This window comes from Ascaphus truei, chromosome 5 (genome assembly GCF_040206685.1).
Source record: "Ascaphus truei isolate aAscTru1 chromosome 5, aAscTru1.hap1, whole genome shotgun sequence".
NCBI classification, from domain to species: Eukaryota; Metazoa; Chordata; class Amphibia; order Anura; family Ascaphidae; genus Ascaphus; species Ascaphus truei.
The window spans coordinates 36,704,614-36,729,372 of NC_134487.1; the positions used below are offsets into that span (position 1 = coordinate 36,704,614).

General features: G+C 42.6%; 2 protein-coding genes across 3 annotated transcripts in view; one reads left to right on the plus strand and one right to left on the minus strand.

Moving 5' to 3' along the window:
• GSAP (gamma-secretase activating protein) overlaps positions 1-2,797 on the plus strand; it is a 95,835-nt gene extending 93,038 nt beyond the window's left edge. The window contains exons 29-30 of one of the 2 annotated variants that reach the window (XM_075599623.1): positions 999-1,095; positions 2,351-2,797. In XM_075599623.1, coding sequence (XP_075455738.1) covers positions 999-1,095; positions 2,351-2,448 — 195 coding nt within the window. In that variant the 3' untranslated portion in view covers positions 2,449-2,797. Of the gene's footprint in view, positions 1-998; positions 1,096-2,350 lie in introns of those variants that run through there. The other variant, XR_012801611.1, reaches the window with a different exon arrangement.
• A 1,504-nt stretch (positions 2,798-4,301) lies between these two features.
• The window catches only part of CCDC146 (coiled-coil domain containing 146), a 182,314-nt gene continuing 161,856 nt past the window's right edge, over positions 4,302-24,759 (minus strand). The window contains exons 16-20 of the mRNA XM_075599622.1: positions 16,634-16,762; positions 10,467-10,604; positions 7,980-8,228; positions 6,819-7,028; positions 4,302-4,419 (exon numbers count right to left, since the gene is read on the minus strand). Coding sequence (XP_075455737.1) covers positions 6,825-7,028; positions 7,980-8,228; positions 10,467-10,604; positions 16,634-16,762 — 720 coding nt within the window. The 3' untranslated portion in view covers positions 4,302-4,419; positions 6,819-6,824. The remainder of the gene's footprint in view (positions 4,420-6,818; positions 7,029-7,979; positions 8,229-10,466; positions 10,605-16,633; positions 16,763-24,759) is intronic.

Sequence of the window (24,759 nt, forward strand, 5' to 3'; positions counted from 1 at the left end):
TATTTGATTAAGATTGAGTGTGTGGATGCATCAAAGATATAGGCTAGAATGAATTTGTTCACATGGAATACTGAGCACATCTCTTCCATTGCATCACTTCCATTGCTGTGACACTGTTGCAGATAAGGTCTCTAGGCCAAATTTAATGAAACATTAAAAGTAAACCGTAATCAATAATTCGTTATATCATTCCTGGATATAATAATTCTGCATTCCATTAAGCATACAATTAATTTTATTGTCTGAAGTTATTACTTGCATATTGCAGATATATGGTAGTTCACATCAAGTATGTCATATGCTTTTCAAAGATGTATGTTATCTGTTGTCCCTTTTTACTCTCGATGGAATCCTTTCTTTTGAGGTTATCCTATGTCTCCCTTGGTTTTATCCTTCTGTGTCTTAGCTAACTATTGTACGTCTATTTATGTAAAGAAAAACTACATACATCAGCATTCTATTCTGAATACAATCATTGAATGTGGTCTTTTCACATGCTTGATCTACGTGACATAAAGTTACACCTCATATAAGGATCTTCAGACTTTTATCAGAAGTTATTATGTCATAGTCCTTAAATGTCACATATCTTTTTCTAGTCCAACATTTGTCGTAATAAGTCCTAGTCACTTTTGGCTTTAGATATATTCTCAACAGCCGCTGTAATATTATCTACTGAAAATCTATATTTGAAACTAGCCACATTCTTTTACTTCTCAGATATTTTTTTCTTACCAGCCTCTGTCATTATAACCTTTCCAGCCACACACAATATTCATAGGAAGGGGGAGATAACATTTCTTACATAATCAACGCAATTTATTAAGTGTTCGTTTCAGATTCACTTTTTACCATTAAAAAGTTTCATTCGGTGCTTGCTTCCTATGGTTAATTTAGTTGACCTAGTACTTGCAGGACAATACTTTACTGGCACCTCCATCCCAGAGGGGGAATTGTTTCATTTTGTTGAGCAAGGGCATGTATCTGTTTCTCCACAGCTTACAAGAAAGTACGTCATCGATAAATCACCACTGTACGTTGACTTCTTGCCACTCAATTATTTAATAAAGATGCTGTCAGAAGTGGAGGATCAAGGTAACATATGTATGTCTTTAAGTAGATAAGTTGGTGAGGCTCAGCCGTTTCTCGTGTAGAATTGAGTGGATTTGCTGTAGGCTGTGATACCTTTTATCACAGGCCTCTTTCTGTAACCTTTTGAGGTTACTGTAAACTCTCAAACATAATTACACTGATCTTAACCTTATTTCTGTGGCGTTAGGACCCTATCTGTTGTATCTATCTAAATCAGGAGATCCCAAACTTATTCTCAAGGACACTACTCAGCCCTTTGGTTTTTTTGTTAACCCATTCATCTGCATTAACACATCAGTAAATGTATTGGCTATCCACAACATTTTATGTGCCAGGGAGTTCCTGAGGATTTATTTGAGAACCACTTATTTTATCTATTAATCTGTACAATCTAGCAAAACTGTATCAGACTATCTAATTATATGAAATGTATGGGTTTATTATTCAATTAAAAAAAAGTTTTTATTTGTAATCTACCTGAAGAAGCGACCCTGGTGTTCCTGAAAGCTTACACTCTTCACAACCATTAGAATTCATTGCCAGTAACTCACTTCTAAACCTGATAAGGGTATGGGTGAGATCATGTGCCATTCAATAGCAAACAAATCACCTAAAGTTTAGGGAAAACTATGTAGCAACAATGGCCATGTACACAATGATGGATGTACCTTCACTCCTCTCTCAAACTCCTGAAACGCAGACCTGCTAAGCTTCAAAAACAGGTCCTTAGAGATGCATTTGGCTTTTGCTCTAAAGCCACTGGATCGGTGATGGCTAAAGTATGGAATGAGTACACTCTTCATGTTGCATCTGTTTGAAATGTCTTATCCTTCAAGTATGTTTTGATTTAAAAAATATATATATTTATGTGTATATATACGTACCACTGGTGGTGTGGCCACAAAACCTTCATATACATGCAAAAAAATAAATGGTAGCACACCTGAAGAAACTTACTGGAGAAGGCTCAAAAGAAGGCCAAGATCACTAGGTTAATGCGTATTCTTGCCTCTTACTGGCAGTCCATGCCAAGTACAAACAACGTCTTGGGCCACAACAGGTTCTTTTTCCGGTAATGAGTTAATGTTTTAAGATGTAGCCAAAAACTCCTGTCATTTCATTGTGAATCTACGTTCCTCAGGGATTTATCTAATAATGAGTATACGATTGGGCAGGGCATACACGGTTTCCTAAATCACTATGAAAGAGCTACAGGAAAAAAAATGTTTTAACATCTATCTTTTTGCTCTCTTTTTAGCACTAAATCCATTTGAAGAAGATAGCATAGATGCAGCATTTCTGGAGGAATTTGCCTTGAAACGAACTGCTGCTCTTCTGGGTTTACAAAAAAGTTAGCAAACAATCGCTTTTTACTGGAATTCCCCCCTGTATACAATCGTGATCGATAAAAAGGGAGTGTTTATACAATTTACTGCCACTGTTCTGTAAAACTGCTATTGTGCAATATGTGAATTCAGGAATTCTAATATAGCAGACATGGTTTAAGGCAACTTCTAGAACTGCTATTACAGCAAGTTCAATATCCTTTCATCTTGTAGGGTCTGAAGTGTACATAATTACACAGGCTGGTTCGGTTGGCTCATCATATATTTAAAAGCTGTTTGTTTTAACATGAAAATGAACTTAGAACTATTTTAATATTGGATGCTGTTACAGAAATTAAATTGACATGTCTCATCGGCAATACACCCTCTTGGAGTTTATTTAAAAAACAAAAAGGAAATAACAAATATAGTATTGCTTTAGAAAAGGCTTACCTAGGAAATCTCTATTAATACATATGCTGAATGCAGCAAGATGTACTATCGCTGCCAATTGGAAAAAACTGGAAGCACCCACTATGGCACAATGGGAGTCGAGAGTATGGGAGGTTATGAGGATAGAGCAACTCTCATATATAACCACTGATACAAGGTTAAAATTTGAGCTTCTCTGGCGGCCGTGGTCAGAGTTCACTGGTAATAGAACAGTGTGAAAAGATGAGAGAGGAATCACGTGCCAAAATGGAAATAATGGGGATAAATAGGTTTATTAAATATGGAGATTACTTGTTTTCAGATTTCATTTTAATCGAATAATTTTTTTTCTGTTCCTTGATTGTATTTATCATTTAATAATCTATACTGTATATGTATAATATTTTTATATTGTATTGTACGGTTTTGTAGTGTATTATATTGTGTTGTATTTTCACTGTTATAAAAATGTGGAAAATAAATAAAAAAAAGGAAAAGGCGCCTTGGTTGGCACAGACAGACATCCCGGGAATAGATATCACCACAATTTTGCAATGATTACCGGCAAATGCATTCTCCGGTAATGAAAGGGACCCTTGACAACTTAGAGACCGTAAGCCCAAAGTAGAAGAGGGATCCAGGCCACGAGAGACACATGGAGATGGAGGCGACCGGAAGGGTCACAGTGCGAGCAAAAGGATTAATGCAACGGCCTAAATCAATGTGAAGCACAAACACGAAGCCCGTCTGGTAGAGAATCTTTGGACCATCCATCAAGCATTCCCACCCTTCACCCCCCCCCCTCCCCTTCCTCCCCCCTCCCTCCCTCGTCCTGCTCCATTAGTTAATGAGCGTGTCTCCCCCCCCCCCCCCCCTGTTCGTCTTGTGAGTCTAGTTTGTCAAATTTTTGGAAGGTTTATATAAAAAAATGAAGGATTTAAATATGGTGATATATTTGTAGACAATGGATGGTGTTACCATGTAAGATGTATCTCACCCAATAAAACCAAAGTTATAAAAAAAAAAAAAAAAAAAGGAAAAGGCTTACTTCTCCATGCCGTGGCCATTCTGCATATATAAAGGAACATAACCATGAATGGATGCAATGTAAAAGCCATTGATTTGGGAATTTGCTTGCAATGTGAGTATTCAGTCAGAGATCCAAAACTATTTGTAAACAGACCACACAAAACTTTTCAGCTTTTGCCAGAAGTAGTTTCCGAGAGACTAGGGGGTATTGTAATTGCTGCTTTGTTGAGAACCTAAATATTTTACATAGAATGTACGATAAAACCCACAGTTAAATCAAGGCCACACACGTCTCAAATCCAACTTTAAAAAGGAACGAATCCCTTGATTTACACCAATCGTTTGTTATGGTCAAGTTGATCTTAGTGGTCGTTTATCGCAATGACTCTGAGCCAAGAAAACATCGACTAAAACTAGTACAAAAAACACTGCATTAAAAATGTTTTAATATCCTATGCTAACATTTTTTGTCTTTGACAAGTCTGCTGTTTCGCTGCTGCTGCTGCTGCTGCTGCTGCTGCTGCCCACAATAGTTTTGCAGCTAGATGACAGGGGAAAAAAATCAATTTTGGGGTTGTTTGTGACAAACGGTTCTATATGATTCATCTCCATTATTTGTTTTAGAGGCTCTAATTATTTAATTAAATGACAAGTTTTGTATGTGATCATTATCATTGTGATTTAGACATTGTGTTTTATATGCCTTTTTAAAGTATTTTAAAGCAGCAATTCTACCTACTTATTTTTTTTTTTACTGGATTCAAACCAGGTGGTCCTGCAGAGTTAAACCAAGCTATTTTTTTTTTAGCTGCAGTGAGTCCCGATCCGGAGACATTTACTGGTTTTGAGACTTCCGGGGGAAATCAAAATGGCTACCAAATATTTTAGATCCCATGGGCAATAGGAAGCCGCAGTGTCATCTGTTGCAGCTTCCTATTGGACAACTGTTGAAATGTGTAGGGAGAACGCTGGAAACCACACCAGTCAGTATGTTTGGGACTGTGGGATCCTTCTAGCTAAATATCACCCAGTTCAGCTCCAGAGGGACATTCTGGTTCAAAACCTGTTAATAAAAAAATGTTTAAAGATCGGTAAAGTTGTTGGGATTGCTGATTTAAAAACATGCAGACATGGCCCAATTATAATCTGTATAGTTTAGTACTTGGTATTCTATTGTAACCTGATTTCAAAAGTACAGCACAGAGGTGTAGTATATAATATCAAAAGTATTCCACTACACATACTTCACACTAACATTAAATATATTTATTCATTCTGCATGTGCCTTCCCACACATCTAATATTTGAAAGCAGCAGTGCCTTATGCCCGTTGTTTAGTTAGTAGATCTCTTTATAAGTGTTTATAACTCACTCTATTGGCCTCCCAAATTATTCATTCTGCGTGACACATTGCTTCAGCCTCCCGTCACCATCTTCCAGTAATAGCCTCTTACTAGTAGCCCAGGGAGCGATGCAACCTACACAATACGTCCTCCCCACGATTAAGACTATATTAGGAGGCTCTATTTGCCTGCGTGAGTACCAAGTACATCCTATGGTTGACAGGGTTTTCTTAAGAGAGCTAGTTGTTAAATGCAGAGTTGGAAGCTAGAGAATTAGAGGCCTAAAATCAGGAATCTAATGTGAACACTGCTAAGGGAAGGTAGAGCATTGCTCTGCAGGTATATCAGGGATTGGAACTCCAGTTCACAAGGGCCACCGAAAGGTCAAGTTTCCAGGATCTTTGCTTCAGCACAGGTGGCTCAATCTGTGCTCAACAGGGATATCCTTAAAACCTAACCTGTTAGTGGCCATTGAGGACATGAGTTACCCAACCGAGGTATATTGTAACCTACCCAAAACTCTGAAGGACATTAAACCGTATGTGAGATTCTTCTGTTAAATGAAACAAAATTTATACAAAGCATAGGAACATGTTAAATCGACCAAGAGTGTGATATATGTGTGTATGTATACATATGTTTAGAGCTTCAGGTAATCCAAGAGTGTGCACACAATTTTAGAATTAATTGATGTTCAAAACAGCCTTATGTTTAAAATGTTAAGTTTGAGTATATAACTGCAAAATTGTTGGAAATTAGTAACATTCAATATTCCAAAGCCTTTCAAAAAGCAATAAATAAAACATTCCCTACTTTTAAATATTTTACTGAAATAATTTTAGCACTGAGACAGTGTTCAAAAAAGATTTGAATTCATCACCATGTTGAATTCTTTGCATGGAATAATGGTAACAAATTTTATATATATATATATATATATATATATATATATATATATATATATATATATATATATATATATATATATAAAATTTGTATTATATATATATATATATATATATATATATACAGTGTTTGACAAACCTATACATTTGCACTCCCTGGGCGAGTGGATTTAACATCGTGGCGAGCTCCTATTGGCCCAAACAGCACACGTGTGGTACTAGGTGGCGAGTAGATTATTTTGTTTGGCGAGTAGATTTTTGGGTGATTTGTCGACCACTGTGTGTGTGTATATATATATATATATATATCATGCAGCAAGCTTAAGCCTATAGGGAACCATGTTAAAAATGGTTTTTGAGGCAAAAAGTGACACTGTGTGCTCATTTGCATGTCATTTCCCAGAATCCCTTGCTGCAGTGGAAGTGCTGTGTGCTGGGTGATAATGGGGAAAGGCGGGGTTGCAGACCTGCCTAAGACATGCAGATGAGCATACAGTTGTATTTGCATATATATATATATATAATTTGTTTTTTGAAGATTTGATCACCCAACGTAACCCTCCCATTGGTGAAGAACACTCTACTGCTTTTTATTGCTCAGCCAAAATGATAATCGCCATTTAGCTTTCTGATTACTCATTTGAATATCCCTAAATGCAAAATGAAAGCAGTGGGTTTTTTGCCTGAATTACATCTGTTTAGATTTCAATGGACATTATTGTTGGCTTCTTAATGTGCCTCATGTTTGAACCAGGTTCCGTTGGCTTGAAAGGTGCTAGACGTCCATATGGCCGGGGCAGCGGAAGAACATTTTCATCATCAGGAATGTATGCATTGGGGCGTTGCTCAGCTGTGGTGTATACACCATTCGGCAGCAGGCAGTGCTCCTCCTCTTCTGCAATCTGAAAGGGATGAATATTAATTCAGCTATTGTTTTGTCGTTGGTTATAGAAGTGTCTACATATACATATATAAAAAATTCAAACAGCAACATTTAGTTTTTTAATATGGACATGTCTGAAATACAGCAAAATATTATTTTTGTTTTTGGACCGACGTCATACATCATGGATAAATCCTGAACACTTTGACTTTTCATTTAAAAATGTATGTATATATCGTGTACACATTCAGGCTGCATTTATAGAAGTGTCATGTTACGACATTGTACATAATATTATCAAGAAGATAAACTTTTATGGTCTGTTACATATATCATAGTGTATCTTCTTCTGCAAACACTGTCATCTTTAAAAATTTGATATGATACTTAAAGTAACAATTGATGTAAAAAAAAAACAAACCTCAAAGTTGTTTTGTTTTTTTTTAAAAATAAAATGACTTGAAACGATTTCTTTGCTGGTTATTCAAATTTCCGTCATCAATAAAGCATTCATTCTTACAATTCTACATTGATTTGCACGGGGTGGTTAATTGTTGAAAATGTCTTCGTTTTAAACTCCTTGTTGGTGGGTGTGTGTATATGATGAAAGATCAATAATGCACTGGTTTTTACTCTTAGATTGTAATTACTTTTTTTGCAGAGGAAGAGGGATTTGACATCTGGATTCCCATTTCTACTGTGATATAAGAATATACATTGTATAAATATATACCTGTGTATATGCTAACCTTTTACTTTCATTATTTTATTCATTATATATAAACTTAATGATAAAATATCACAGAAATAGCTTTTTCATATTCAGCACTTGCGCTGAAACAGTTGACCACATTCACTGCCAGGGTGGGTAACCATTCAATGCTTTGCAATATATTGTAGGCTACGCTGGCAGCAAATGGTTTAAAAGCTTTCCCTAGCGTTTTCCAAACACCGTGTTTAACAAACTTACTCTAGCTTTTTCTTCTGACTCAAAGTGGCGTCTTTTCTCCTCGCGCACGATCCTTTTCCACTCGTCCTCTGTTTCGTCATTGGGTGGCAGCCCTTGCACCATCCTGGTGTAACAAGTGTCCACATACACCTCCTTCTCTCTTACTTCATGCTGGAGCTTTATTGTATTTGCTTGCTGCATAGATAGCTCGGCAATAACTGACATCATTTTACGAGTTGTGTCTTTTATCTTCTTTTGCAGTTCGTTCATCTGCCACAAGAAGGGTATTGGGAGTGAAACATGGTTATCCTTTCTGTAGTATAAACAGCAACCCTTGGCCCAGATCCACAGTGGTTTGTTATTGACTTAACATGCATAACCACTAAAGGGTATCTTCAAAGCTCACTAACGCAGTGTTAAGTGCTGTTTTCGTCAAAAGGGCATTGCCTTAACTAAAACGGCCGTTAGTGCTAATTATATGCAAAAGAGGTGTTCCTCCTGACAATACCTATAGTTAACACAGGGATTTAACGTGGCGTTAGTTAGGTCATACCTAAAGGTAGATCGCGCTATAGAGACTCGGATCTGAATGGAAGTGATGTCAGCTTTAGGTAAGAAACACTTAACGCGACCCATGATATTTCAAGCAAGTGCAAGGCAGTGCTAATTTAACGTGGTGTTAATCTTATGCTAATGAGATATACAATGGCTGTTGTTTTTGCATATAGAACAGTAAGTCTTGCTACATTTGCATTGCATGTAAATTGCTGTCCTGTGCTACAGTTTAAGAGGATTAGGCTGGTTCTATACTGCTGGGACGTGCTACGTCGTGCGCGCGCACGGCAGTTATAGATGGCTGAGGTCAGCCAGCCCTTCTATACATGGGCCGCGCGCGCGCACATCGGGGAGCCGACAGACAGCGGGGAAGAGAAGGAAAATCATCTTTTCGTGCCGCTACCGGCGCTGTATGTATGTATATATATATATATATATATGTGTGTGTGTGTGTGTGTGTGTGTGTATTTGTGTGTCTGTATAAATGTAATAAATATTTTATTTTTACCAATGTTTTTTTTTAATAAATAATAAATTACACACATACACACACACACACATAAACACACATAAACACACATAAACACAGTACCTTCACAGCTCACAGCATACACAGTATACACACAAAAAGCATGCGGCACTTGCACGCATGCACATACTCGTGCACGGCTGCGACCAGTATAGAACAGCCCTTAGGCTTGGGTCCCGCTGCATCCGACGGCGCTCGCCACTCACCAGCTCCTGGCGTACTCCTGAGCCGGCCCCAATCCCTCCTCGCTGCCAGGCTCACTACGCACTGTGACGCGTCAGCCAGCAGGGGATGCAACAGGATTGTGATCCCGAGCGGCGATGCGTCACGTGGTGTGGCATTGAGCCAATGAGGAGGGGAGATCGCCAGCAGGGGGCTGGACACACAGACAGACACACAAGTTGCTAATCTCTGCAGATTTCTGATGTTACAATGCAAAGTCTGTAACATGTATTGTAATGTTTGTATTTTATGAAGCAGGCTGGAATGACTTGCTCGGTACACATGTGACATCTATTGATTTGAGTGAAGCGATGAGGAGAGGACTGTGTACTCCTTCCCATTTGATGGTAATCTGAGACTTTTCTGTTACATGAGGCTCTTAAACAAAAGTGTAATTCCAGCAGCTTTGTTTATGAGCATACCATGTCTGCTGGTTACACCAGCCATGGTTGCCAATGCCCCCACCACCCCCGGTGCTTGCAGCTTCCTATGTAGTAGCTGATCTTCATTCCTCATAGCCACGCCCACCTGGCCTGTTTTGGCCATGCCCCCCCCCCCCCCCCACGCCTAAAAATGGCTCCCTTCAGACCACAGATCGCTGTGAAGTGCCGTGTATGCGCCACCTGGATGCAGTGCAGGGACACTGGCGCGTGCAGGGGGGCCTTAGGGGACAGCAGATATAAAGTGATTGTTTGGAAGGGTGGGGGTATTGGATGCCAGTTAATAATCAATTCTAGGCACTGCTAATAATGTATACCGGATTTATGATATTCCTGCTATTGCCACACCAGTATTCACTGATTTACTATAATCAAGTAGAAGATTTTATATATTTCTACGTATGGCTTTGTTTTTGTAATTATTGCAGAGTTAATATTCTTAATTTTTGTTTTCCATGTATGTATGTATCTCTATTTATATATATAGCGCTTCCCAGCAGTAATACACGACATTCATGTATTTAACAAATAAGACAAATAACACAATGAGAAGAAGTGCTTCAGACATAAAAGTAACATTTAGGAAAAGGAGTCCATGCTTCGAAGAGCTTACAATCTAATTGGTAGGTAGGAAGAACGTACAGAGACAGTAGGAGGGTTTAATGTGTTCCCTTTGAAAAATAAAATGTCCAGCAAGCATTACCCATGTAAATTAAGAAACATAGGCTGTATCTGAAAGACAAACGGTAAACTACAACAAACCTTTTTAGCAAGCGTTAGAGTATCCTGCTTTCCATTCTCCGCTTTAATGCGAAGTCTCTCTGAAAGACGTGAAACTTGTTCATAAAGAAAGTCCTTCTCCAGCAAGTGCTCCTCCTTCTCTGCCAAGCGCAATTCTAGCTGTGTTGAGACATAATACACACATGCCATGAGATCTACAAATGTCAACTTTCCATCTCAAATGTGTTGCTTTACACAAAGCGGAAGTTTATTTTTTTTGCTGTTGGGAGTTTACGGTTTCCATTCAAAAGGTAAAAATCGCCTGAACCACAAAATATTTACACCCTTTTAAATTACACTTGTTACTGTAACATTTTGCTTCTCTCTGCATTAGGACTGTATATAGTGCCAATAAACAAGCATGCTTATCACCATGTATTTTGCCATCAGATTGATGGCGTAATATATCTTTACCTCTCTATGTATAAAAATATCTATGGGATCATTGTATTGTTGTAGTACAAAAGTATACCAGGATGAACAATTGGACCAATTATTCTGCACATGTCTGGTCTGGTGTATTATAAAACACTCCTATAATCCCATATTTGTAGAAACCCTTATTTCTGGACACAATGCTGTCTGATCTCAGTGTAGGGTACAAAAGATAAAGTTTTCTGATGTCGGTCAAGTTTGAACTGCAGCCCTGTTGGCAATGAACCGGCAAATCTATCCCGGCAATAGAGATTTCCAAAGATGTTGGGATTCCTTTTAGTGAACCAACATTAAAATGTCATATATGAAGAACTCGAGAGTAAAAGGCTGTCAAATCTCATAGGTTTCTTCTTCATGCGTACTGTAGACTTGAAGTAGGAACAAATGCGGTATCAAAAGCTCTATACTATAATTCCTGTAAGAAGAACTGTATTATTTGTCCAGTAAAAGGTATTCCCGTATACAACAAATCTCCATTTCACCAGGTCTAATATGGCTACTAGTATTTTGAACTATATATATATATATATATATATATATATTTATATATATATTTATATATATATATATATATATATATATATATATATATATATATATATATATATATAGCCTGGTCTCTGGCAGCTATGTATTCTTCTGGGCCTTTCCTCTGTCAGTCCTGAACAGGCAGTGGAAAGGTTGATTCCTTCAGTTGGCCTGTTTGTGCATTTCAGCTCTGAGTATGTAGCAATATTCAGGGGCGGGCCTAAGCAACATTTGAGCATGTTAATCCAAAGGGTGGATATGGGTTGGAACACCCCCTGATGTGTGTGAGCCAATCGGTATCCAGCTTTGAGTTGTAATGATTCAAAGCTAGAGACACTCCCTGAGGATATTCAAATTGAGACATATTCCCAAATTCAGTTAGTGTGAGTTAGGCCTCGTTCAGGGTGCCAGAGGCAGGAGTTGGAGGGCGGGCGTTCGCGAGGGCGGGCGGCAGTCTGCTGGGCGATGTGTGTTCATCCTCCCCAGCAGACTTTTTCAGGAGTTGAGGAGGGGGCGGGGCTACAGACCTGAGGTTAGGGATCGAAGTTGCAGTCTTGAAATCATTCTCAAGAATGATTTAATTGGCTGCCGAGGTCCCAGTGACGCTGCAGCAACTTCAAAAAACGACTTGGGCCTCGTTCAGGATGCCAGAGGCAGGAGTTGGAGGGCGGGCGTTCGCGAGGACAGACGTTCGCGAGGGTGGGCGTTCGCGAGGGCGGGCTGCAGTCTGCTGGGCGGTGTGTTCATCCTCCCCAGCAGACTTTTTCAGAGTTGAGGAGGCGGGGAGGGGGCGGGGCTACAGACCTGAGCTTAGGGATCCAAGTTGCAGTCTTGAAATCATTCTCAAGAATGATTTCTTTGGCTGCCGAGGTCCCAGTGACGCTGCTGCAGCTTCAAAAAACAACCTGGCTTGTTTGTTGAAACTGTAGCCAGCGTCAACTCCCTACTTTGGAGACAGGGCAGCTGCTACCCTGACAACCAATATTCAATTTGAATACATTGTGTCCCACGGCAGCTCGCACGTAAGCACGCCCTCCGAAGCCAGCACCCTGAACGAGGCCTTAGTCTAGAGAGAGCTGAGAGAGATAAGAAGTTAAGAAGAGGTCTCCCCCTCTTGCCTCACCTGGGTAAGGGCTGGGACCCACTGCGCTCGGCGGCGCGGACGGCCGCGCGATTGTTCCCCACCAGCAGGGGAATCCTCCCTAGCCGGTCCCTGTCCCCCCTCGCTGACGGCTCACTACGCACTGTGACGCATCACCCGGCAGGGGATTCAAGAAAATTGTGATCCCGAGCGGTGACGTGTCACGTGGTGCGCTGATGAGCCAATCAGCGGCGGGAGCGGGAGCTGTCATCAGGCATCTTCCTACTCAAGGTAGTGTGTGTTTTTTTTTTTGTGGCAGAAGGGGGGGGGAGCTGCTTACCTTACAGCAGCCCGCAGCAGCACCCTCCTGCAGCCCGAGCCCGTGGAGGGAGGGGGGGGAGTAGCGGGTCCGTCCGCTCAAGCCACGCCCCCTCCCGCCCACCTCCCGCTCCAGCTCCCACTCCCTACAGACCGCATATCGCGGTCTATGTCTGTCAGCGCCCCGCCTGTCTGCAGTGCGGGCGCGTTGTCTGAGGGAGCGGGGCCTTAGCCTAAGGAGGGGGGGGATTTAAGCTGCCTTGAGCAGAGAGGCAGAGATTACACTATGCTGTCTGCTGTATGCTGTCTGCACATCTATGCTGAATAAAGATCCACAGAAAAGAAGCTGCTGTGTGTGTCCCTGTTCCTGTGTATGGAGAATGGATTGTCAGTGGGGGGGGTCTCTACTCTGGAGACCCCAGGGGATCCCTGCTGGCTGGAGGCACTGTGCACCCTGAGAGAACAAGGTAACCTGTCCCACACCTCCTGTCCCTGTCCTGGGCTCTCCCCACAACACCGCAGAGCACTCAGCCCTCCTGTTTACCAGCAGGTCACAGCATCCAGACCACTCAGAGTGACCAGAAGGAGTGTACCCACCAATCTCATGTCGGGTGGGGTACCATAGAAGGTTTACAATTGGAGGTGCTGCTGAGATGAGGACTGCTCCCCAGGACAGGACAGGTTTTTCCAACAGGACAGGTTTTTCCAACAGGACAGGTTTTCAACGACAGAGGACCATGCAGCAGTTTCAAAGACTTTGTATGCAGCACAGAACAGCAGCCATAGACTCTGCCATGAGGGAACCCCTCCTTGAAGCTCCCCCAGGGAGGGGGTAACCCTAATGAAGAAGACCTTCATGGTGGCTACGCACCAGGGAGCGTACGTCTTTACATGCCTTCAAGGGGACAGAGGTTGTTCTAAGATTGCATAGGGACCTCTGTGCACCCATCTACATTACCAAGAAGAAAATAGGGGCCGGTTCCTGAGGCTTCACCAGGGAGCTGGCTGCCTATTAATGGCACTGCAGTTGGGGCGACTGCCCTGAGGCGATACCAGGGAAGAGTGATGACTATTCTGCACCCACAACCAAGAGAGAGTGATGGGGACAGGGAGCGCTGGGATTACTCCTATGCCCTCTGTGCACCCCATCAAGAAGAAAAGGGAGACAGGTCCCTGATGCTTCACCAGGGAGCTGACGGCCTATTAATGGCACTGCAGTTGGGGCGGCTGACCTGAGGCTATACCAGGGAAGAATGATGACCATTCTGCACCCACAACGAAGAGAGAGGTAAGGGGGCAGGGACTACATGGGAAATGTCTGTAGGTCCCTGTGCACCCTGCAGTAAGAGTTACTGCTGTACCTGTGCGAGGCGTTCCCTGATGCTACCCCAGGGTGCGTGACACTCACAGACTACAGGGACAGAAATGTATTTGTGGCTCCTGAATGCAAACGGAGACCACACTGTGCTGGACTATGTATTATCTCCATCTGGTGTTTCCTTCTCCTACTGGGATGCCATGTATTTTTGTGCTCTCAAAATGGCGGCTCCAGCTCACTGGGGGCCGCATGGACTCTCTTTGTGCTCAAAATGGTGCTTCCCGCCTTACCAGGGAAGCCATGTGCTGTTCTGCAAGAATTTCTGCATTTTGCAAGCTTGTGCTGCTCTTCAGCTTGCAATAAAATGTGGGAACTGTTCAAACCCCTCCCCCTTTGCTTGCTCCTGATTGGACTATCCTATCTACCAGGGGGAGGAGCTAAGTGTGTTCCACGGAGCTGCAAGAAGTGAGGAGCCAGATGCACTTCCACTTCAAACACTGGTGGTTGTGTCTGCGAGGCTGCCTTGCTTGCTGCACTATGAGAGAATGGGTCTGTTTGCTGAGAAGCCTGTCAGCAACTACAGAGGCTGATGACATCACTGTGGTCTCTACCATTACCTCCACTGTACCCGATGCTGCTGGGATCCGCCCTGCTGCTACTGATGGCGATGAGCTGCTTGTTCTGTCTACTGCTGGGGATCAAGCCCAGAAAGCTGCGGAGCTGTAGCTGCGGCGTCAGCAGGAGAAGTGCTGGCCGGCACCACCCCCGATGACTGCATCGTCTACCGTTGCTACTCCACCACTGGGAGCTAAGATGGCTGCCGAGCCGGCAGGCTGGGTGAGCTCCAGAGAGATCCAGGCCGCTCCTGTGAGTACTAGCCATCCGGTTGATCCTTTCCTCCTGACATGCAGGGAGCGGAAGAAGTCCCGGGAGGCCCTTCAGGCCCAGGCACTGGCTGAAGCCCGCTGCCATGGGAGCAGAGGGAGGGGCAAAATGAACTTGAACCAGGACTGTGCCATTGCTCCTCCCTGAACATGCCCCCTAGAGACTTTGGTGCTGGCCCCTTGTCACCGGAGGCCCCAGTCCCTGAGTCATCTGCCCCTTCTGCCCCGCATTTCCCATCCCAGTCCCAAGGTGCGACCCTTGACCCCCAGGCCCTCTTCACCTGGAAGCCCCGTGGCTCCCTATGGACAATGTGATGTTATGTCTATTCAGTCCTGTATTGCAATGTATCTGTGTAATGCAGTGTATGCCGTTATGTTATGCTGGAATGTATAGGAGGTAATGCATTTCAACTTATGTAAATTCACAGGTGTTGCACAGTATGGTAAGGGTTCTACCTACTGTAGTCCAAGCCGGGACGGTTGGAGTTTTACCAGAGGGAGTATATAGCCTGGCCTTCGGCAGCTATGTATTCTTCTGGGCCTTTCCTCTGTCAGTCCTGTTAGAACAGGCAGTGGGAAGGTTGATTCCTTCAGATGGCCTGTTTTGCATTTCAGCTCTGAGTATGTAGCAATATTCAGGGGCGGGCCTAAGCAACCTTTGAGCATGTTAATCCAAAGGGTGGATATGAGTTGGAACACCCCCTGATGTGTGTGAGCCAATCGGTATCCAGCTTTGAGTTGTAATGATTCAAAGCTAGAGACACTCCCTGAGGATATTCAAATTGAGACATATTCCCAAATTCAGTTAGTGATCAGAGAGTCTAGAGAGAGAGCTGAGAGAGATAAGAAGCTAAGAAGAGATCTCCCCCTCTTGCCTCATCTGGGTAAGGAGGGGGGATTTAAACGGCCTTGAGCAGAGATTACACTATGCTGTCTGCTGTATGCTGTCTGCACATCTATGCTGAATAAAGATCCACAGAAAAGAAGCTGCTGTGTGTGTCCCTGTTCCTGTGTATGGAGAATGGAGTGTCAGTGGGTCAGTGGGGGGGTTTCTCCTCTGAAGACCCCAGGGGATCCCTGCTGGCTGGAGGCGCTGTGCACCCTTAGAGAACAAGGTAACCTGTCCCACACCACATCTCCTGTCCCTGTCCTGGGTTCTCCCCACAACACTGCGGAGCACTCAGCCCTGCTGTTTACCAGCAGATCACAGCACCCAGACCACTCAGATTGACCAGAAGTAGTGTACCCCCCAATCTCATGTCGGGTGGGGTACCATAGAAGGGATATATATATATATATAATATATATATATATATATATATATATATATATATATATATATAATATTATATTATATTGTATTGTATTGTGGGCTTGAAAAAAATATATTGTTTGCTTATATAAATATCTGTTGCCTTTTGTGAGCTTGTAACTAAAACCTAATACACTGCCAAAAATCACTACATTCTGCAAAACAAATGATCCTTTTATAAAGAATGTAGCTTTGTGTATCTGACATTTTGTGTGAATGTCGAAAGAGTTTTGGTCATTTCCACCTCACAATTCAGTATTAAATAGCTTTTACCTCCTCAGTATTTTTGACAAGTTCTTGTACAGAAGGATCTTTTCCTTCCAGGAGGCGGATCCGGGTTTCTTCTTCCGGATCCTGTATACGGTTCTCCAAATCATCTATTCTGTCGTTGCACTGGGAAAGCTGTTAAATGTTAAAGGAAAGAAACCAGACTTTACACAATATCATTTGAAGAGCATAACTTGGTTATGAACTTTTAACAATTGGTATCATTATCAAACTCCAAAAATCCTTTTCTGGTGGTGCTATTTTTGTGAGTGTAGGACATCAAGGTCAATAGACGTTTTCATAGTCACTCTTTCTATTATACAGTTTCAGTTTGACAGGTCTCTTGATTAGAGAGGTTAGGAGAGCTTTTTGCAGGTACACATGTGTTAGGATTTGCAAAAGGGGATAACATGACGTGGTTTGCAAGCTTAAAATGCTTTGACCAAAGAATTTACTAAATGACCTTCGCTTATGAAAAAAAAACCAGATATGTATTTAACTACAGTATATAATTGGTCATATTCGGTGTAACACAAGGGCTTTTTTATCTTGTTCTATACTGTACATAAGGTCAAAATCTCAGTAGCACTTCTTTCTGACACGTATATGATGAGGTGGTGGGGTTGGTTTCTGAGCTTGCAGGGGTTGTGTGTTTTTACAGGTCAGTTTGACCTAAATTTGAATTTGTTCATGTTTATTTCACACTCCTCTTACAGGGAAGCTGGCCTTTGTACAGTAGTGAGTGTATATTTATGGTTCATACAATAACGTGTAAAAAAAAAAAAAACAAGTAATAGAGTGGAATTTATCAGTACATATGTTTTTAGAGTACAAACAATATTTTACATGGACAAGTTCTCAAGTTTCATCTGTTCGAAATTGAGTCGGTACATTTACAGTATCAAGACTAGGTTGTCCTAGAACAGGGGCGGAAACTAGGGAGGTGTGTGACATTTTCTAAGGGAACACCAATTTTAAAACAAAATATTTTTTACTGTGGAGTAAGCTACTATGGGCCTCATGCAGAGAGCATAGAATTTTAAAATTGGCGAATTTCATAAAAAGTAGCTTTTTTGGAGAGTTTTATTCTCCATATGCAGAAAAGTGCGAATTCTGCTATGTTTAACATGGATGCGTGTGGCGAGTTTAAATTGGCGAGATGTGCGCTTCAGAAACGTGTAAAAACAAATTCGCGCCTTTTTTTTCCCCTTTACTATAGGCGGCGAGCGCCATCTTGCCATCTTTTCCTGGCGCGGCAAAAATGCGAGAATCGCGCCATTTTTTGGCGCGAACAGCCGCTACATGCCGTTCGCACCTCTCTGCATTCGGAGAGTTTTAAAAATGGCGAGATGGAGGTTCTCGCCAGCCGCGAGGCGAGTTTTAGACATAGGGAAAAAAAATTGGCGGCCATTTTCTGCCGTTTTCTGCGCGAAATTGAACAAAAAATGTCGAGTTTTGAAATAACGATGCTCTCTGCATGAGGCCCTATGTTTCTTTGCCAACATAGATTGATAGATAAGCATGTTAGAAAAAATGTAACAAGTTACAGTATTTATTTTTGTTTAGCGGGCAGTTATTTTATTTATTTTCTTACATATGCCAATAGTTTTTTTGTTTTTTGGGGAGGGGGATGAAAAGGGGGGCACGACTTAAAGTTTGTGCACCCCTGTCCTAGAATATAAATCAATTTATTCAATGGTGGCTACACAGAAATGAAACAATGTTTTGGGTCTATCCTGACAACCCACTCGTGAGGAAGGGGCTGTTTTGTTGTAAAACATTGTATTTAAATCGCTGTCTTCTTTTTTTTTTTTTTTTACCCGTCAATACATTTTCTTGACTGTGTTCTATATTTGATATTTCATAACAGGTAGCAGTTCCCTGCTAGAAAAAAGATTGCTTGTATTTAAAAATGTTAACGTAGAATGAAAGTACAATTGTTAGAAGTTTGCTTACAGCACACATTCTTTGCTAGGTTGCTTGTGTTGTGCATGGGGTAAATATTTATTGTAACTTTTATACATGTACTTGTCGTTCTGCTCAGATTCTGTAATGGTGCTTTTTGTAAAGCAGAACTATAAGTACTTCTGCAGAACAGGTATCCTAGCAGATAATAATACATGGGGTCACCACCAGAAGAGAATAAAAGCACACCAAATCTTACCTGAGCAACTTGATTTTTCATTCAGCTTCATTCAAAGGTGTTTAGGTATAACATTGACTAGTACATTTAGTCACTAAGGTGGATTACTGTCCTGTATTTTAAATGATAAAGCTTTGCTTATAAAATGGTAGAGAATAAGTATTGGTAAGTCACTGTATTTTATTTTTTATGAGGCTAAGCTTTTCACTGACTGCTCCCCAAAACTTGTGGCAACTTACGCTAGAGCCAGATAACCTGTGGCAACCCGACTACTTTCTGGGCCTGGGTTGGAATCTATGGATATTTCTCCATAGCCTATTGCAGGGGTGCACGACTCCAGACCTCAAGGGCCACACACAGGCCAGGTTTTAAGGATAGCCCTGTTTCAGCACAGGTGGCTCAATCAAAATAATTGAGCCACTTGTGCTGAAGCAGGGATAGCCTTAAAAACTGGCCTGTGTGGCCCTTGAGGACTGCAGTTGTTGCATATTACAATAGGCCCTATTGCAATATGACCAAAAGCAGAAACATTCAGCCTGGCAATTTCATTTTCTTGTAGAATCCGTCTTTAAAGTTAAAACTTAATTTTTTAATATTAGAAGAAAAAAAAAATATTTGGAGGTCATAGTAATCTTCCTCATTAGAACAATTGATTTCAAATTTGAAATTGCCTTGTAAGACTTGACCCCATATAAAAATGATACTGTATGCACTAAAAAGTTTATTCAACATTGTATTTTGCTAGCAGGTAAAAAGAATCTACATTGTATTTTGTCATTAAAAAAAAGGTTTTGTTTTGGAGTCAGCCTAGGCAACTCATGTTAGGTTCTCTATTAGCAGTTCTGATTAATCATATTCCCATATTCAGTCTGCAGAAATTAGTTTACAGCAGCCTTAATTAACACCCTGTTCCAATAATGGGCAGCTTCAATGTTCATGTATGCAGAAGACACAATCTAATATGCACACAACCCTTCCCTCTCTGACCTTGGCCATATACTTCAATCTGATTTTTCAAGACTTGAATACTGGATTAAAAAAAATAATATATTTTTTTAACACTGACAAAACTTTAACGATGGTATTTGGAACTAAGGCTAAATTGCTAAAGCTACAAATTACAAAGCTACAGATCAGAACCAGCTCTATCACCATTCTACACTGCATTCCAGCAAAATTCTACAAGTCACAAGAAAAGTGCTATTGTTCTACAAACCATGCTATCTGTACACATGGAAGCTTGAGGAATCTCCACTTTAAAGGTTTTTCACACCTCAACTTGAGAGAACTTTCACACCTCACTCAAGCCTGCTCTGATGTGGAGTAGTCTCATAAATATAATGCAACCTCTGCCTTGGATAACTATGACATTCTGAATAAACTGGACACAGCAAAAAAAACTTTTATATATCATTTGTTTATCACAGCAAGACAACCTAAGACTGCGGCCATAGTGCACGCGTGAGAGCGCTAGTAGGCACGCGTGACAGAGCGCTAGTAGGCACGCGTGCCCGTCGCCTCAGCGATCTGTGGACTCTGACACGCGGAGAGGCGTGGCCGTGACGTCACCAGGCTTGTTTGCCCTCATTGGCTCAAATGACTCATGTGACATGGCCGTGTCGCAAAAAAATCAAAGAATTTTGTCTTCAAATCCTGCCGCGCGCAGTATGGCCGGACTGGTGCACTTACACGAATTTGTTTGTGCCGCGCGCCATTGTGTGCACTATGTCCGCAGCCTTAGAGATCCTACTGCTGCTGCTGCTGCTGAACTGATGAACTCCTACAACTCTAGTCAAGTTCTGTCACTCCGCCCTCTTTGTGCTGCAGTTTCCATCAAACCATCCCTCGATTATGTCCTTCAATCCCTTGGCATTTTTGTTCTAAAACTCACCGGGGCTGCTGTGGTGGGCAAACATACAAAAAACAAACTCGCTCACCCTCCTGCTCACTCACACGGTCCGTTCCATTGGGATGATTTAGCTATCTTCTCTGATAAAGTAACCTCCATACGGGCTGGGGTCCTTACTGTGCTATCTAGTAAGTCCTGGAGTTCCAGGCATGAAAATGCAGGCTCTCTGGCTTTATTGGCTAGCTTTAACCATCTGGATGTAGAAGACCTTGTGCAAACTATCAAGGGCTTGTGTCTCATTACCTGTGATTTGGACCTATCCCAACACTCCTCTTAGGCTGTTTTTATGTAATCAGCCCAGTGTTTGCCAAAATAGTCCTGTCTTTCCCTAATAATTTTCCTAATCTTTCCCGAATCACTGAAGAAAGCAGTCATCAGACCTCTTCTAAAATAATTCTTCATTAGATTGTATGGCTAAATACATGCCTGTATCAAACCTTCCTTTCCTAGGGAAGATTATTGAAAAAGTGGTGGCAACCCAACTGGAAAGTCATCTATAGTATCAAGTCATGAAATGTCTGACCATTTCCAGTCAGGATTCAGAATACTGCATTGTACTGAAACAGCTCTGGTTCATGTGCTAAATGATCTGATGATGAGAGACAGGTGACTGTTTGATCTTCGTACTCCTTGACCTCTCTGCAGCATTTGATACTGTGGACCATGGGGATCTTAATGGAGCACCTGAAGGGTTTCTGAAAACTGGGTGGCACAGTTCTCAGCCGGTTTAGATCCTTTCTCAGTGGCAGGTAACAGAGAGTTTCTTCAGGAGTGTACTCCTCTGCACCCATGCCGTCATGTGGAGTGCCACAGGGTTCTATCCTATGTTTTTCACAGTGTACATGCTGCCACTAGGTGACATAATCAGGCGGCATGGCCTGGGTTATCACTGCTATGCAGATGATACTTAACTCTACTTGTCCAGCACCAGGCACTAAGGACCCATTATAAGTCTTCGAGGGATGTTGATCTGAGCTCCTAGAGTACCAGTTGGTTGAGGTTGAATCCTGATCAGACAGAAGTGCTCGTGCTGGATGCTCACCGTCAGAATACAACAAGACTGCAGCTAGGTCAACACACTGGCCGTAAGCTTGGGGGTTCCCAGCTGCTAAACTTTGTGTGAGGAATCTTGGTGTTGTCCTTGACTGTGACTTGACCCTTAAACATCAGGTGTCAACCGTGATCAAATCTTCCCCCCTTGATCCCCCCTCAAAGACACACACACTGTGTCTTTAAGAGAGCTGGCTCTCGCACTGATGCTTCCTCCCTCCTGTCAGCTGGAAGCAGGGAGAGGAAAGGGCAGTGACTGGGCCGGCTGCTGCTGATGCCGGGTCACTGCTATGTGGGGATGCTACTGCGCTGCCGGACCTTGGACAGCTGGGAGAGTTGTCCCAGCTCTCCCCCCCTGACAACCACAGAACCCCTGAGGGGTGCTCGCAGAACATCAGGGTTCCACAGAACCCCGGTTGAAAATCAGTTGTCTAGACACATAGTAGTACATCTGTCCTGTCCTGCCGTCAAATACTTTCTGGGCAAGCTACCCCCCTATATGAACAAACTCCTCACCTCTACCACATGCAGCACTTCTCACCTGACTCTTCAGAGGCCCAAGGTTCAACATAGAATCAGATCTCTCCTCTTTTTACCGTGCACCTCATGGCTGCAACAACCTACCAGAGACGTTCAAAACTGCCTCCAGTATAATTAATTTCAAGACTTCAGCTGTCTCACATTTAATCTTGTCTGTAACTGCTTTATATGCCCATAATCATATATTATCTTTAACTGTCCATGAAATGTTTAAGTTGAATGTATAACCTCTGTTCATTTAATGTAACCATGTATTGTAGTTGTAACGGGTATTCCCCCCCCCCCAATCGCAGATATAGTGTGGGGTGCGGAGAACATACGGTGTTACCAGGTGTGGTGCGTATACCTGTCAGGCTCACAGGAGGCTGAGCCTCCGCTAGTGAGAGCCTGGGGTGAATCCTCTGGAACGTTTCTTGGTTTCAGCGCTTCCACCTATGTAGGATTCTATGGGAATGTAGAATGACCCTAACATAGGAACCCACCCAGAAACCACATACACCAGTATTATGGATAACAGGTTTACTGAATGAATAAATGATAACTCTTACATAACATTTATACTCATGACATCACACCCAATAACATGTGTCCCTCTCTAGAGGAGACACTACTGCGTCGCACAGGATGCTTTCCCAACACCAGGTGATCCCACCCAGTGTCCATAGAAACCCCACCCAATGTCCCGCACTCTTGCAGAGAGGCAATGAGTGACTGCGCAGTCACTATTATACTAAGGGCCCGTTGGTGCACTTGTATATGTATAGTACCTGCCGAGCACTCCGATGCTCGGAGCAGCAACAACTTCACAAAGGATCAGTCGTTCTGGATCCCGTCTGATCCGGTCCGGTGAATCCTTGCTTGGGGTCCACCAGGGGCGATCCCACCCTGGAGATAGTCTCTGATCTCTGGGTATCGACTTACACCCAGACCTCTTCACTGGAACTGCAGCATCCGTTGATCCCTATCTAACACTGGCACTACATGACACGGTCCCTAACCTAGGGCCTGTCCCTGTAGCACCACAAACTGGGGAGTGAGGACCTACCTGGGACCTAAGGGGTTAACTGGCCTATCTCGCCCCCCTAGCTCTTCCCGGTCCTAACTCTAACTATCTAGCACCTAATACTTGCAGTAACGCACTGCCACCTACTTGGTACGTGCAGCAAACGTGCTGCACAACACTGGGCCTGCCTGTCAGACCTCACAGCACTGACAGCCGTGACTCTAACAAGACAGCACTCACTAAGGGCAGGGTCCCTAACTGGGGCCGTCCCTATAAATTACCCACTAACCTATTTTTAAACACTGACAAGACTGTAACAATGGTATTTGGGACCAAGACTAAATTTGTAAAGATTCCAGTGACTGAGCTCCTGATTAGAACCAACGCTAACACCACCCTAACACCTGTCACTAGTTTTAAATACCTGGGCTTATGGTTAAAATCCCACTTAACATTCGGGATGCACATTGATACCCTGACAACCAAGACCTATGCCAAACTAGGGTTACTTTACAGGAACAAATCCTCCCTAAGTCTCCTGGTCAGAAAGCGTATTGCACAGCAGGTGCTAATGCCAATTATTGACTATGGAGACATAGTATATGGCTCGGCTCCTCAAACCCACCTTAGCAAACTTGACACCCTCTACAATTCAATTTGTCGTTTTGTTCTCCAATGCAACTATAACACACATCACTGCGAAATGCTCAAAGAACTAGATTGGTCATCACTAGAGTCTAGGCGCAAAGTTCACCTCTCCTGTCTCACCCTCAAATACTTTCTGGGCAAGCTACCCAGCTACCTGAACAAGCTCCTCACCCCTACCAAATACAGCACCTATCACCTGAGATCAGATTCCAAAAGACTATTCATGGTCCCAAGGCTCAACAAAGTATCCGGACGTTCCTCCTTCTCCTTCCGTGCACCCCAAAACTGGAACAACCTACTAGAGACTCTCATATCCACCACCAGCTTAAGTTCTTTCAAATCTAAGGCTGTCTCACACTTTAATCTGGTCTGTAACTGTTTCATACGCCCATAATATAAATTATCTCTAACTGTGCATGCAATGTCTTGTATATAATGTATACCCTGCTCATTTATGTAACTGTACTTGTAACCATGTATTATTTGTTTTACTCTGTGCCCAGGACATACTTGAAAACGAGAGGTAACTCTCAATGTATTACTTCCTGGTAAAATATTTTATAAATAAATAAATAATAATAAATAAACCTGGTGGGGAGTTGGGGCCTACCTGGGAGAGGGGGGACCTTACGCGATGCAGGAGCTTCACTCGCTCCCTGTACCCTTCCTTCCCCTTCTGCTCCGCTGCTCCAACTGACTGCGTAGCTGCAAGCCCAAACAATGTATCTCCTTTCTCCCTCTAGAGATCCTTGGCCCTCATTGGCCACACTAAGGCACCTGGTGTGCTTGGCCCTAAGCCTCATTGGAGTTGTAGTCCCGTGGAGGCTGCAATTACATTG